The sequence below is a fragment of the Atractosteus spatula genome, chromosome 8 (assembly GCF_055471065.1).
Source record: "Atractosteus spatula isolate fAtrSpa1 chromosome 8, fAtrSpa1.hap1, whole genome shotgun sequence".
Classification (NCBI taxonomy): Eukaryota; Metazoa; Chordata; class Actinopteri; order Semionotiformes; family Lepisosteidae; genus Atractosteus; species Atractosteus spatula.
Window position 1 is genome coordinate 31708390 of NC_142713.1, and position 16267 is coordinate 31724656.

General features: G+C 41.3%; 1 protein-coding gene across 1 annotated transcript in view; it reads left to right on the forward strand.

The window, feature by feature from the left end:
- The window catches only part of lrp6 (low density lipoprotein receptor-related protein 6), a 74257-nt gene that overhangs the window by 37674 nt on the left and 20316 nt on the right, over window positions 1-16267 (forward strand). The window contains exons 8-14 of the mRNA XM_088923748.1: window positions 7864-8080; window positions 8710-8999; window positions 9419-9645; window positions 12750-12934; window positions 13714-14040; window positions 15367-15569; window positions 15733-15944. Of these exons, the coding sequence (XP_088779874.1) occupies window positions 7864-8080; window positions 8710-8999; window positions 9419-9645; window positions 12750-12934; window positions 13714-14040; window positions 15367-15569; window positions 15733-15944 (1661 nt within the window). The remainder of the gene's footprint in view (window positions 1-7863; window positions 8081-8709; window positions 9000-9418; window positions 9646-12749; window positions 12935-13713; window positions 14041-15366; window positions 15570-15732; window positions 15945-16267) is intronic.

The following is a 16267-nucleotide window of genomic DNA, read 5'->3' on the forward strand; positions in this document are numbered from 1 at the left end:
CAAGCTGTAGCAGTTGTCTAGTTAGAGAAATGTTGATTTGAAAATCCAATTGCTGTTAAATAGAGGCCTCTTCCTACATTATAAAACCAAAGATAATTAAATTGTATTGATCTGATTAGGCCAGCTTAAAGCGCATGTACAGTTATTCATACAGTGTAGGTGTGACAGATTGCAATGTCGGGTGTAGTTGCACTTTCCTTGCCTCCCGTTTCATTTCGAAGCAGCTTATAATACTAGAACGATGTACCAAACATGTCCACATTTCTCATTATTACACCCAGCCCCTCCTCCCTCTCCCAGCTTGTATCCACCAGTATTATCCCGTGTTATCCTGCAGCCCTGCGTTTTGTTGCTCCTGCTTTGGCATGTTCATTAAGCTGTGTGTCGGCGGCTCTGGCTGTGCCGCTCGCCCGGCCCCGAGGAGATAATGCGGTGGCGGCGGGGGTTAATGGAGAACAGCGGGGCCGTTCAGCGGGGCGCCTTTGTTCCCGGTTTATCTGGCCGCCTGCAGCAGGCAGCCGCACACGGCTAGCCTGGCAGCTGGCTTTGTCCGACAGCTCCGGCAGCACTTAGCGGCGCAGCGGCGCGGCTGGAGAGCCGCGGCTGCGCTTTGTTCCGCCGGGCCTCCTGGGCCTCCTGAGCACCGAGGCCTGTCGCTGCAGCAGGGAGAGCAGATACTCGTGACCCACGCGCACGGGCCTCGCCGGTCACGCAGAAAGCAGTACATCCCGGTGGCAACCGTAGTTATCAGTCTGGAACATTTTTACAGTCTCGTTATCTGTGTGTATGGATATCATTCAAGGACCGTACCCTTCTGTAGTTTTTATTGTACACCTGGGAGCTGCTGGCAACACCATTGCACAGCTTTGAAAAAGATTAATTTCCTTTTTTCCCTGACGGATGTTAATTATGGTGTCTAGCGCTGTCTTTTCCGTGCATGATGCTTTTGATCCTCTTGATGAGCACACCTCTGGGTGTTGATGGCAAACAGCAAAATGTCCAGCAGAGTCTCTTCTAGTGATCCCTTTACTGAGGAGTCCTGCAGGATTTCTTTCACTACTTAGACTATTGATTTTGAATGATTGCAGTATATACAGTTATCCCTTGTTAAGCAAACGTGACTGAGAACCAGCAAATGTTTCTCTATACCCTCTTGTCTACTTCAGCACAATCCATAAATATATACGAACTTAAGACTTCCTCTCATTTCCTCTTGCAAGTGTGCTGTGATTGTTGTATAGTGTCCTACATTTTTCATTGATAGATGATCGTATCATCCAGTGATGGTGATTTATAATTTATCCATAATATATCCATCTGTTTTCTGACTGCTTCATCCAGTTCAGGGTCACATCTCCGAGAGGATGCCAGTCCATCACAGGGCGCGGGCGCGCGCACACACACACACACACACACACACAGTCACCAGGGTCGGCTTTCCCAGAAACCAGTTAAGCCACCAGTATGTCTTTGGACTGAGGGAGGAAACTGGAGCACCTGGAGGGAACTCCCAAAAATAAAAAATCTATGCAGAGAGCACTTCAGGTCCAGAATTGAACCCAGGGCCCCAGCACTGTGAAGCAGCAATGCTAACTAGACTGCCACTATGAACAATATATATTTATATACAGTAGTTACTAAGCCATTGAAATGGTTCCTAAGCATATGAGAAAGGATGAAGAATCTGGTGTTGCTGAAAGTGATGTCTCTAGAAGATGGAACAAAAGTTCTTGATAAATTGCAAGGTCAGAGCAATAGTGCTTTTTGTTAATTTGCTGTTAAGTAATCCATGATTCTCCCAATAAAATTGGAGCGCCTGTCACCGGTCATATAGATAGATAGATACTTTATTGATCCCGTGAGGGAAATTGCAGAATGCATTCTTTGCTTAAAGTTTTTGAGCTCTTGAATGGAAGACCAGATGCAGACAAAATGCCTCAGAGTAGGCATGTACTATATAATTAAACAAGATGCTTGAAAATTCTCTTAGTTTTAAGTTCTGGAGAGGGAGACTGAAAAGTTTCTTGCCAGTGATTTTTATTTTTTAAAAACATTTATTTTTACTGCATTTCAGTTTAGTATGGTGTTTGTGTTCATTTATTTGAAGTAATTTTTTTTGGGGGGTGGGGGGTGTTTTCATAGGTTTGTTGTCAATCTTGGTTCCCCTAACCCAATTCTGATTTCCAACTCTGAACTTACTTATTGACTATAGGTCACTGAAAAATGATGACTAAAGCAGGTTTGAGGGTCAGAAGTCAATGTGTTCAACACTGTAGGACTGCAGTGTTAAAATTAGTCCAGCATTTAAAGTATGATGTTTTTCTGAATGGTATATTTACATGTACGTTAGCTTTTAAAATGAATTTTTCCCCATCTATTATTAATTTAGTGATGATTTTTTCTAGTTAATTCCTTAAATTAGTATTACTAGTTCACTGCAAAATACAACTTATTTTGCTTAGAGTTTACTGCTTTTAATAACTTCATTGTTAGACTATTTACTATATGGAATGTATTAGTCTGATTCTACACTTTATATTGTACTGTTCTAGTATATGAAGTTGTCTGGTATGTACTGCTTTCACTTAAGTAATATTAAGCCTGCTTAAGTGCGTAATATTCCTTACGGATACCTGCACCCAATAAAATTGCTTTTATTTTTTTCATTGAGAACCACTCGCACACAAAAGAGGTGCAGTTTTTTAAAACTGTTTTATGAAGTGAAATTTTGAAACTTTTCTGAAATGAGCACTGTTTAGCATGCAGTTTTCTCTTCTCATGAGACCACTAGAACCTATATGCTGGCAACAAAAAAGCCAAGTTAATGAACTGCTGTAAAGACATCACAGTAAATTACTGGCTTTCAATGATATGAAATGTGTAGAACGACATTCAGGGTCTTGCTTATCTTGGCATATAATTTTCTCCTTTGGGATTCCATAGAGCCTGCAGGTCATTTGCAAGCTGCCTGCTTAAAATACTAAAACGGCTCCAGTGTTTCTGGCTGTTACCTCCCTGATTATCCTGTACTTTTGTGCTTAAGCTGCTTTTCATTTTTTAAGTTGTCCCTCTGCACTGGGTTGCTGTCCTGCGAGATGCATTATTCAAGTGAACATTGGCTGTTTCATAAACATGAATGTGCCACTCGGAGCCTTTTAATTTGTCATAGTCAGTCCACATTCATGTTTTTCTTTCACTCTCCCAAATGCCAACACACATTTGAACTGTGACCAAGGCCTGCTGTGGGAACACGCCTCCTTATGGCTGTGACTACTTAATCACAATTAAGTAGAACTGATGCTAGGATCCGTTTCTGTAATCACAAACTAAGAAAAAGCTTCCATAATCTGGTTTGTTTTGCACTTTCACTGTGTTGCCATTTGTATGTGATGGTCCTTAGTGCATTTACACTGGATATTCATTTACAAGATGCCCATGGAATTATGGGTACGTTTGATTTTTTTTGAAAGCCTGAAATTTCCTGCCCTTATGTCTCTTGCAGAGCCCTCTTATAAAACATTCTAATATAAATTGTCACAAAAAGGAGCAATGCAGTGTGAAAAGTCTTGTTTCCTTCTTTTTGAGGCTGGTGAATTTAAAACGCCGAGTATTATATGTAATGGTGGCCATTGCTGTACATTTGCAGAGGCTCTTTTTTTTGGTCACATCTTTTTCAGTGCAGGTATCGAAATTCACCTTGAGGCGAAATCTCACTGTTGGGCAGTTCATTTTTATGTGAAAAACTGTTTGAGGGGTATAGCGTGTTAATCCAGGAGTGGAAAGAAAAAGAATCTACATGTGTTCACTGCCGCATAGTAAATGAGCTTATGTTCAGAATTTTCTGAAGGTTTTATTTTTGGCTTAGTAGTAACTGTCGTAGGGATCACTGTAGTAACTTGTAGCTTCTGACATTGTACATCAAGAGAGAGTGTGTGATATGTGTGATTTTGTTTTGCTGAGCATGTCTAGAACGTCCCCACAGCTGGAGTTGTTGTAGGAGGTAATGCTTCTGGAGATCTGCCCAAGTCACCTGTGATGGACTCCATCCCACAGCCTCCCAATGGTATTCGGTGAAGAATTCTAGGAATATGCAGAATAAACCCTGCTATTACTGCTGTGGCAGGATTCATGACAACCGCAGCAGACCAGGAAAGGGAAGGAAGATGGTCCTGTAAAAAGGTTTTTTTTTTAGTATATAACACAGTTGGTTTTAAGGGACATGGGGGCTCAAAGATGGCAGCGAATCTCTACTCAGGTTCTGTCATTCAGCAATCCCTCTTTGCTGTTTTTCTTGCAACTACATTGTAAATCTGTAATTGTTTATTGTGGCAGGGCTGAGACTGGCTTATTCACTGAGCCACAGGGGAAGAGCCCTGTGACATTGGCCTTGTTTGACTCTTGCACTGGTGTTGGTGCAGAACCCTGTTTATGGTATATTCTAAAGCAAGAATACAGGATTTTCTACAGTACATCAACCTAGGGGAAATGATCTTAACTAGAACCTGGGGAAACCCGGTTCTGCCTGGATCAAGAAGAGTTCTGGTTCTCAAGATCACAGAATTAGCTCAGTATTGGCATTAAAATTGTGAAATGACTGTAAAGGGATTTATTAATCTAAGAGCCCTTTTTACTTTTAATTTCCACTGTCAGCTTTCTCTTGTCCTAGGTTTCAGCCTTTTTTCAGCTTTGATTCAATTTACACTCGTTATTCATATAAAAGCCACCATCTGTATACTCTAGTGAGAGTGTATGAGATACTCTAGTGATAGTGTATGAGGTTTCCTGCAAGAAAACCAAGGTGCGAGACCATGAGATTCGTTTTCAGTGCATGAGACTTGAGAGCTATGCGCTTTACGTGCCATTGCAGCTCCTGGCTGGTATATTACTACAAAACTGTATTACATTGTGGATTCTTGTGCAAATGTGGTCGGCGTACACGCATTTGTTGGGCTTGGCAGCGCCACGTTTTAGCTAGGCGGTTCGTCTGGCCTGTATACACCTGAGGGACATCCTGATGTATTAGAACTCTACAGGAAATAGCAGCATTTGAGTTGTTCAAGCCTGCTCACTTTTCCCCAGGTCTCTTTTTATCATGACAGATATCAGTCATACATTTATCTTGTGATTGTCACTGGAAGTTCAATACCAAACATATCCTTATTCACTCCAGTTCCTTTACTCATTGTGTTCTGTTTGTACTACTTGGCTGAGAGCCTGTGAGCTGTTGTGACTTCAGTGACTTCAGCTACTAGATTGTTGCAGTCACTACTGTTTGTTTTGCTGCAGGCTGTTGCAAAGCGAATCAGCGATGCCCTTATCTCCCTGTCAGTGTATTGGAGACTTCTTCAGCAGTGCAGCAAGTTCTGTGGTGAAGGGGTTACAGCTGCATCTCCACCTGCAAGACTGCAGCCTGTCTCTACAGACTGTGGAGGGGGAGGCCTGGACAGGCCCCTGGCTCTCGCAGCTCAGTGAGGTGGTGTTTGCGGTAAAGCCCACATCTGGTTCCTGTTGTAGACTGTACTCTAGTTGTGGTTTTCAATGTTTAGAATAGCCCCAGAATGTGAAACCCACACCACATTGTGGTTACAACTCCCAAACCATTGGAGACCTTCTGGCTGAAACTGTTTGGTTGAGGATGGAAACTTTATTAATATGTATATTGTTTTAAACCACATGAGATTAATATATTTAACAAATAGATTAAAGCCTCTCAAGTGACCTGAGAAAATGTGAATTCCCTGTGCAATCATTTAAGCCAAAGGTTGACCAGTCAGCACTGGCTGCTGAGTTTGCCCTAAGATGTTTCTTTACAGACTACTTCACATGCAGTATCAGTTGGAAAAACCTGTGGCTGTTAACACCATGATTATTAATTGATTGTTTCTGTTCTTTGTTCTGTTTGCTGGTCTAATGTCCTAGATGGATACTGAAGAAGATTGTGTTCTTCATGTTTGTAACCATTCAGTATCTGCTTGTAACTTACAAGGAGCTGTTACGTCGTGCAGCTTCTAGATAAATTCTATTTATGCAGTCTGGAAACAATAAAATGCAAACAAGGCAGCCAGCAATGCAAGCCAGAAAAGTTCCTGGAAACAAAACAAGTTTTCTGGAGTGTAGAATTTCAGAAGTCCATAGAATTGGCAGCCCTGGTGGCTGGGAGCTAAGAAAAGGGAGAGGATTGTTGAACAAAAGGCTTTCATTGAACACGTCTGCTCCAAGAGTCTCTTGACACACCTGATGAGGTACACGAAGTTCAACTTATAAAGTGATCGCCCCTCACCATTGGCTAGTTTTATAAAGAGCAGTGTTTTTTTTTTAGATTGAGCAATTGTTGGTCAGCATTTCTGCTTGTTTTGACAGTCTAGTTTAGACCATTTTAAATGTTTTTTACTAACTGTTCACTGTAGTCAGTTTCATAAGCTACTTCTGGGTTTTAGTGAGAATGCACTATATTGCTGAAAAACTGTTTTCCAAAGATCCGTATGCCAGACAATCACTGCTTAAAATGTAGCTTTCAGAACAATATGAGGTGTTGGTAACTAGTGCTTTATTACTCCACCCATTTCTTTTATGATATGTTAAAGATATGCTCTGTAAAATATTAGTCATCCATGAGCCTTTGTATTTGAGTTGTTTTTGGGTATTTTGTTTCCATTCCAAGACCATAGACCAGCAAGCTAAGGTGCTGGACCTTGGAAACTATCGCATAGTGAAAGTATGGAATAACACTACCCTACCCTGGTAAGGGAACATTGTATCAACAAGTGCTGTGTATCGGTTTGGAGATAGTAAATAGTTTAATTACAGCAGCTCCCCTGTTCATGTAGTGCGCATGCATGCTCTCAAGTTTAAAGTTTCCAAAGTGTATTTGTGATTGGAGTAAATGTGGTGGCCATATGTGCCCTTGTTTGTTTGCTCTTACAGATGTTCTTTATTAGAGCCACAGCAAGCTATAGCCAGGTTGCTGTGCTTTTTGCATTTCTCAGGCCATCTTGAAATCCATTTACAGTGTACTGCTGCTTTATGTTCTACTTTCCCGCCTTATAACAATGGAGCAGGTTGTCTGCAAGAAAAAACAGCTGTCTTTATGGTGGTACTTTATTCATGTCTTGCATTAATAATTTCTTAAAGTCTTTTATAAAAACTGGTAGATTTGTACAACATTTCAGAAAATGATGCAGGTAATGATTTAGTCATGAGCATTGAATTTCAGAAGCTAATCAAAACCTGAGTACAGCACTTGGTCCGGAGACCATTCAAAATGAGGTCCTTTAAAAATAGCATTAGTGAACCAGTAGATGGTAGTGTTCCCTTTGTTCCATAAAATTAAATCTTTACCCCCCATTGTAGGCTTAATCGAGCTATATAATTTTCAGTGGAGTCAAACTCGAGTTCTCTGTATTGCACAATAGTAACGATTCAGTAACATCTAATTATCCAGTAGAGCATGGTGTAACATGGGTAGACCTAGTTTCATGACCAAATCCCATTCATATGCACGGAACATGGCCTGCTTGCTTTGTACTCAATCTCCGTGTATTCTGGACTCTTCCTTTACCCTCCTCAAGTATAGATTGACAGACTATTATAACCATTGGAGAGAATCCCTGAATTTTATTTAGCTATGTGAGAAGTTTGCTTGTATTGCCTAAAGGGGGCAAATTAGCTTTGGGATAGATGGATTCTAAATAACTTATCCTGTGTTAAGACTGGAAGGGCTTTAAAAATATATTTTTAATGACTGTAACTGACCTGCTGCTTTTCTAATTCTGACGTTTCCAGGTTTAATGGAGTATTTGTGCTAGTTGCTCTATGAAATTGCGTTTGCTCTGACACACAGACCCCCTTTTTTCTCTGTGGCAGGTCATGAGCATGGACGCAACTGGCCGTCGAATCCTAGTGGAGGACAAGCTGCCCCACATCTTTGGCTTCACGCTGCTGGGGGACTTCATTTACTGGACAGACTGGCAACGGCGAAGTATTGAACGCGTGCACAAGCGTACCGCAGAACGCGAGATCATCATCGACCAGTTGCCGGACCTGATGGGTCTGAAGGCTACAAATGTACACCAAATCATCGGTAAGAATCTGTTTCACTCGGGATGAGTCTTCTGTCCATTGCTCTCAGCATTGGTTAGCTCGCACGTTACACTCCATTTCGTGCGTCACAGGCACTTTTTCTCAAGCGTTGTTATGTATGTAAAGAGCTGTGTGACCAGGCTGAAGGGAGGTGAGGTGGAGAATCATTCACTTACCGCAAATATCTTATGATGAATTTGAATGCTGTCAGATTTCGAAATAGACCCCTATCCAAAGGAATGATTGGGAAAATGTGTTGGAGTGTCTGAGGCAACGTAAATTTAAGAGCTTAATTGCTATTCCACATTTTGTGCAGTTCTGTGCTCACATTCAAAAAGTGCTTTAAAAAAGTGAAGTTTAGAGGAAAAGGTACAAAAGGAAAACCAGATGGCTGTGTATAACAAAATCTGAGGTTTTGAGATCAGTTTAATTAAAGAGGAGAGATGTCTGCAGTTTCCTTTTGATTTTAAAATGAAATTAAAAAATACTTATTGATACTGGATTTATAAGGCATTGGACAGACACAACAGACAATAGAAGTGAAAGGATCTTGGTTCAGTAATGGGAGCAGAAAGTCTTTGATTGGCTGATGCCGACTAAAAGTTAACATGGTTTTCTCTTTCCTGCAAGGTACGAACCCCTGTGCTGATGAGAACGGGGGCTGCAGCCACCTCTGCTTGTACAAGCCCCAGGGCGTGCAGTGTGCGTGCCCCATTGGCCTGGAGCTCATCAGTGACATGAGCACCTGTATCGTCCCTGAAGCCTTTCTGCTGTTCTCGAGACATACTGACATTCGCCGCATCTCCCTGGAAACCAACAACAACAACGTAGCCATCCCCCTCACGGGAGTGAAGGAAGCCTCCGCTTTGGATTTCGATGTCACGGACAATCGCATCTACTGGACCGACATCACACTGAAGGTGAGAGCAGCCTCCTCACTGCTGGAGCGGTGTGCCTGCAGCGCCGAGCTGTCAGGAATAATGGGCTCCCCAGAGACTCTGCCTAGAAAATAATTGATGGCTTATTTTTGTTTTCAGTTTTTCCACCAGAATAGACAGTTCTGCTGTTTTTTATATTTTTTTTCTAAAGGGCTACATGCTGCCTTCCCTGCCACGTGTTGGGCAAATGAATGTGCATTTGACGGGGAGCAATAGGACCCACGTCTTTACACATTAAAATCGACTGGATATTTTTTCAAATCTGCTTTGAGTCTGTTAGGGGCTTGGTTTAGAACAGTGGCCGTTCTCTCATGTCAGCACGTTCTGGTGCTGCAGACATTGAATGAATAGTCGCTTCCTTATTGCTGGCTTTATTGTGGACTTGTTTGCTTTATTTTCAGACCATCAGTCGGGCATTCATGAATGGCAGTGCCTTGGAGCATGTAGTGGAGTTTGGGCTGGACTACCCTGAGGGCATGGCAGTGGACTGGCTGGGTAAAAACCTGTACTGGGCCGATACCGGGACCAACCGCATCGAGGTAGCCAAGCTGGATGGACAGCACCGGCAGGTCCTGGTGTGGAAGGACTTGGACAGCCCTAGAGCTCTGGCGTTGGACCCAGCAGAAGGGTGAGTGTGTTGCAGGTGTGGTGATGCATCACTATACCTTATTTCAGCACCCAGGTTTTTTATATTCTCATCTTGCTCGTACGTTTCAAACACTCACCTCACAGTGACGTTGAGTGCAAGTGTTATTTGCCAGTGCTTGACACTGTGGCCTGTTTTCTCCAGCTCATGTCACAGGTGGTCAGTGTTATGTTTGACCGTTAGGTTGTGTTCCTCGAGATTACCCTAGGTAAGGTTAAAGATGTGTCTCATGACAAAAAAATAAACACTGAAAATGTAAAACACTGTTTGCCAGATACCACATGTAAAATCAGCAAAAACGTCAATCCTAAACTAATATGACTTCTTGACAGCAGCTTCCTGTTGTAGAAATGAAGGAATGTGTTGGCTTTTCATTCACTTCTGCAAATAAATTTAAATTTCCCCCTCTCTTTTGAACCACGTTACTTTTTTCTTCTCCTTTTGAGATTATAAAAAGGGGACCAGTGCTGGCTCAGATGCTGAAGTGGCACCTGTACTTGGACTAGGGTTTTGGAGGAGGTATCTGTACCGGTCTTGCAATGACTATTTATCCTTGTGGTTTTTGTGCCAATATGCGCTCATGTCGGACTAGTGGCTGGGTAAAAGCCGAGAACCACAGGGATTTCTGTATGCGAGACTTACTGTAATGTCACAAGGGGTGCCTCCTTCGTGTGTGGGCTGTTCGGGCTCAGAGCGTGAATTGAATCCCCGCCGATGGCTCTGACCGCAATTGCTACGTGGGCTGAACAAATGGGCTTGGCGGGCCAGACGCTTGACACCCCTGCCTTAGATTTTGCAATGCAATTTTCCTGTCAGCAATATTCTTGGATTGTTTCCTCGTTGCGTGGCATCATTGGAGTATGGTTAAAACCTGCAAACCAGTCGTCTTTTGTGTCCATGTATAAACTCAAGCACGTCTTCTACCATGTGTGGTTTCTTGTTTTTGTCAGGAAGCAAAAGAGGGGGGCAGGAGGGCTAACATTTATTACTGACATATCTCAACTTTTCATACTGCACTCATTACTTTATTGGTTAACAAGGCACAATTACGAATGGAAAATATTTTGCATTTTGCACAGTTTAAAAGTGTAAATTGCGTATTGAAAGTGCTTTAAGATTGGGATATTGCATTGGTTTGATGTTTTACATAATTCACCTAGTTTGAAAGCAATTGCTTTGGCTCACAAATATAAAAATGTTTAATGTTAAGGAACTCTATGCCCATTTTCCTAAAATCAGCTTAATAAATAATAAAGGTAAGGATGCAGGATATGACCATTAGGTAGAGCAAACGTTAGGTTACCTTATACCTAACAGAACAGAAGTTCATAGAAGCCTTTTATTTCATTAAGTGGCAACAAAACTCTACAGGGTGCAAAACCAGGAATTGATACAGTGAATGCATGGATATGCTATGGGTAGCATTAGTATGAAGTAATTGACTTTCTAATGAGGGATGGCCATTTTCTTTGTTTCACTCCTTCATCTATTTTAATTACAAAAGAACTTAGTTTGCAAATGAGAAGTGGTCTTTCAGCCCACTTAGCTCATGTGGGTGCTCTTTGTGAAGAGGTGAGAGGATTCTGAGCAGACATTTTGTGAAGGAAGCCAGGACATTAGCTTCCTCAACAGGGGAGGGTAGCTTGCTCCATACTCCGACTATCTTTTATGTAGAGAAGTGTGTCCTGTTCTCTGTTTAAAAGTAACTTACCTTTTGAGGATTTTGAATACTTAAACAAAACCCTTCTTTTATCCCGTCAGGGTAGGATATTCCTTTAAGTCCTATTGCAACTCATGATCCTCTAATACAAATGTTCTTTTCCTTCCTTGTAATAGAAATGACTTATTGATCTGTATATTCTGAACTTGGGTTAGTTTTATTACCCAGTTATGAGAGGTAATGAAATTTCTGAAGGCAGTGGATAGTTCTGTTTCACTGGAGCAGTGGATAGGGCCCTAGTCTCAGCAGTGACTACTTTATCAGAAGAGTTCTAGTCACATACGTGGCCTTATAAATGGGTAGTTCAGGTGGGTAGCTGCGTCAGCATGCGTAGGCTGCAAAGGAACAAGTAATAGGTTTATTCCATGCTGAAAAAAAGAAGAAAGAGAACACAACGTTTCGGCCGTGGAGCCTGCACACCTGAAGAAGGCTCCACGGCCGAAACGTTGTGTTCTCTTTCTTCTTTTTTTCAGCATGGAATAAACCTATTACTTGTTCCTTATAAATGGGTGCCAATGTAAGTCTGGCTAAAAGCATTAGCCAAATATATTTAGGTATGGTGGTGATGAGTCTGCAATTCACATTTTTTGCTGAGAACTTAAAATGAGTTAATAATAGCCAGAAAAAGCCTCAATTCCTGTATTTAAGGATAACATTTCTTAAATGACTTTGAAATTACTTCATGTGTTAAACTGGTGCTGCTCTGAGAGTGAAACATTAGGTAGGTAATTTATGAAGCTTTAACTTGCTATATTCCTCTGTATCAATTTACAGTTGATATTTCTATAGACGTATCCAGATGGGGAAAAGGGAACCTCTTGGCTCTCTAATTCTTTCGTCTTTTCTCATTTTAAAAGTTTAAACTTTGAGGTGTAAGGAACGTCGATCTTTTCACAGTCTGTATTGGCAGGCTTGGCTAAATTATCCCCAGTTTGGCAGAGCTCTTTTCGTATGGCAGCATAGAACAGTATTTGTACTCTGTCCTAATGTATAATTCTCAGAATGAGACATTGTCTGGATTTCATATCATACTAAATATTGGAAACATTAAAATAAACATTGTTTAGCTCTTTGTGGAAATCTGAGTTGAATAACTATATTCACAAATTTGTAGACTTTTAAACTTCTTAATTATTCCTCTTATCCTCTCCTGATTGCCCAATAGGATGACATCATTGACATTTGTTATCTAAACAGCTGACAACTTGAGGTGATATGAGTCAACAGCATTTCTTTTCTAGTCTCCAAAAGCTTGTAATTGGTTCCTAGCAAGCTCATCTGCTCCCTATGGCTTGTGCGAGTTGGCCTATATCTTTGTAGTCTTTTTAGTGTGTGGTCTTGCAATTACTTTCTTTTGTCTTTCCAGTTTTATGTATTGGACAGAGTGGGGTGGAAAACCCAAAATTGACCGAGCGGCGATGGATGGAACTGGACGCATCACTCTTGTGCCAAATGTAGGACGAGCCAATGGCCTGACCATCGACTACGCCGAGCGAAGACTTTACTGGACTGACCTGGACACCACACTTATTGAATCCTCCAACATGCTTGGTGACTGTTTTTCTCTTATTCTCATTGACATTTTCTCAGACTTTTTTTTTATCACAGGAGTCTTCAGGGACAGTTGGAGATACTCCAAACCAAAATTTAGTCATTTAAATAGATATACTGAGAATGTGAACGACCCATATAGAGCAAGGCAGTTTTTTTTCCCTTAAGAGTCGTTTCCAACCAAATCAGTATCAAACCATACACAAGTAATTTACTTGGTACTGAACTCCACCTAATACACAATCTTGTCTTCCATACTTTGCAGTGTTTTCCTGTATTTTCCTTATTACTGCAATATGTCAAAATAACTGAGGACTTTCAAATTTGTCATACAGCTGCATAAGTAGTTCTTTGCCTCTAAAATTTGCCTGTGTGTAATTAAGATATCTAGTTACAAAAAAGATATAATGTTTAAATTTAGTTTCAATCCCACAGTGCCATGATATTTAGTGTCCTTTAAAACTGTTAAATGCCTCGTTTAAACAAAAAGCTTTTTTTCACTTAAATGTGGCATAAGATTTCTCCTGTAAAGCATTTTTGCAGCGTAATTTTAACTAGGATTGAGTCCAGCTATGAAAGGCCTAAAAATGATACTACTATTATTCTAATTCTAAGAATATGTCCCTGTTTGCAAGAAGTAGCAATTTAAAGTTAAAAAATAGCATTGGCTTAAGTATATCATTTGTGCCTAAAATAGACCATGTGCCATCCAGCTGGCTAATGTGTTTTTTTTTTCTTTCTGTGTGTGCTGTCCCTTTCTGTGTATTTGAATGGTGCAGGCCAGGAGCGTGAGGTCATTGCAGACGACCTGCCCCATCCGTTTGGCCTGACGCAGTACCAAGACTACATCTACTGGACTGACTGGAGCCAGCGCAGCATTGAGAGAGCCAACAAGACCAGTGGGCAGAACCGCACCATCATCCAGGGCCACCTGGACTATGTCATGGACATCCTGGTGTTTCACTCCTCCAGGCAGGGCGGCTGGAATGCCTGTGCCTCCACCAACGGGCACTGTTCCCACCTCTGCCTGGCTGTGCCAGTCAGTAGCTTTGTCTGCGGCTGCCCGGCTCACTACTCCCTTAATTCTGACAACAAGACCTGCAGCGGTGAGCGAGCTCTTTGTAGCTGTTAATGCTTTTCCATCTTCTGCTTCATACAGTAGCCACTGAAAGCAAGCATTTCTTAGCCTTATTGTGTGTATGGACCCACGGAGACTGCCATCAAGTCCAGGACCCGTATCTTTTGATGGAGACCTGGTGCTTGTTGCCTGTGTGGTGCGGGAGGCTTTCCAAAACCATTTCAATATAAGCATGATGCCAGTGCTGTCTTAGTGCTGCAGGGTTGTAAATGGTGGAACTCTATGCACTGGAAAATCTTTGCGTGCTGCGTTACTGTACAGCTCGTGACTGATGTAGTTTGGACATAGTCCTTTGTGGACATGCACCACATGAGGATTTCATTAGAGCCTAGCAAATTCAGTCTCGACAGCTCAAACCACTTTTCTACCATTGGTCACAAAGTTGTGGCAGGTCCAGTGATCTTGTTGCATGTAGTATGTTGGTTGCTATTTTGCTGTTCTCATAGTACTGCAGGAATCAGTCTTCACTTAAGGGCACTGTCAAGTCAGATTAGGTAAAAGTCTTAATACAATAGCCAATATATGTTTTAAATTAGTTTTAGTCATTAGGTTTCTTTGCTTTTTAACATCTTTTCCATTTTGTTCAGCAAGACTGTAAACATTTTTAATTATCTAGATTTTTTTACCTGAATATATGTGGGTATTTCTTGGCTTTTCTATGTAGATTTAATTGACTACTTTAAGTAAATATTTTCATTTTACTGTGTAAATATGCTGCTGTTTATATCTACTTTTATATAATAGGAATAGAGTGACTGTTTTTCATTTAAATGAGAAGACAGACTTCATTTTTTTTCTTTATAAGCCAGTGTGGTTTCTACAGTTTTTGCCAACTTGGCAAGAGTTGAAAAAAATGAAGCTGAGTTTAAACATAACTAGATCCATCTCCATATTTGACTGTGAAAATACATTTTAAATTATTTAGAGACTCTTCTTCTGGAGTTTATAGCATGTGTTTGTAAGTATGTGTACTATTGAGTTTGTAGTGGGCTATAAATTTTGAAGAAAGTGAAATACTGCCCCTCTATGAAAATAATTAATAAAGGCAAAAGTACTTTTCATAAATCAAATAGATGGTTTTATCGCATCAGTGTAATGTGTTTTACTGTTGGTTGCATGTTGACATTGGTGAGGTTAACTTTGGTCTTTGTGGTTCTGTATGCCCCGAAGGTCTTTGTTTTTTGTAGCGATACAGCTTCATCTCATCACGATCTCGTTGCCATCCTTATTTTTTCAGTGCCTGCACTCCATTCCTTTAGAAGCCACTCACGGTTTCTGTCTGTTGTTCTTCTAGCCCCTACATCGTTCCTCCTCTTCAGCCAGAAAACTGCTATCAATCGGATGGTGATAGACGAACAGCAGAGTCCTGACATTATCCTGCCCATCCACAGTCTACGCAACGTGCGAGCCATCGATTATGATCCTCTGGACAAACATCTTTACTGGATAGATTCCAAGCAGAATGTCATTCGGAGAGCGCAGGAAGATGGTAACCAGGTATAGCCAGTTAGTGAGCTTTGTGACTTAGTCTTACAAGATGTTACATGTGCTAATGTCGCTAGGCACATTCTGATGAAAGTGTCTGAAGCCGTTTCTTCATGCATTCATTTGATTTTAGCTGAAATGTCGTCCTATATAATTTATGGGTTCTTTCTCTTAGAGTATGACAGTGGTGTCCAGCGCAGTGACCAGTCACGGTCTTGGCATGCAGCCCCACGACTTAAGCATTGACATTTATAGCCGTTTCATCTACTGGACCAATGAGATCACCAATGTCATCAATGTTACCCGCACGGATGGGCGGAGGGTGGGCGTGGTTCTGCGTGGCGAACAAGACAGGCCCAGGGCCATCGTTGTCAACCCAGAAAGAGGGTAGGTTTTTTCTGCTAGCCAAGCCTGTAGTCCTTTATATGCCCACACTGAGCCGCTCATTTCACACACAACTCAAATGTTCCAGCAGCTGTTGTTTAAAATTAATTGTTGCATAGTGTAATTGTAAATGAACTCCATCCTGGTGCATGTCTTTTCTTTCCCTTTGACATCTGAGTAGTAAATGATTCTTCTTATTGAGAATGTTATTTCTCACTCAGTTTGTCAAGCTGTAGGTCTAAAATTCCCTACAGTAAAATTAGACAATGTTAAATATTAAAACATAATGCCCCTTGGAACCTTTCTAACATTGACATTTTTAAACG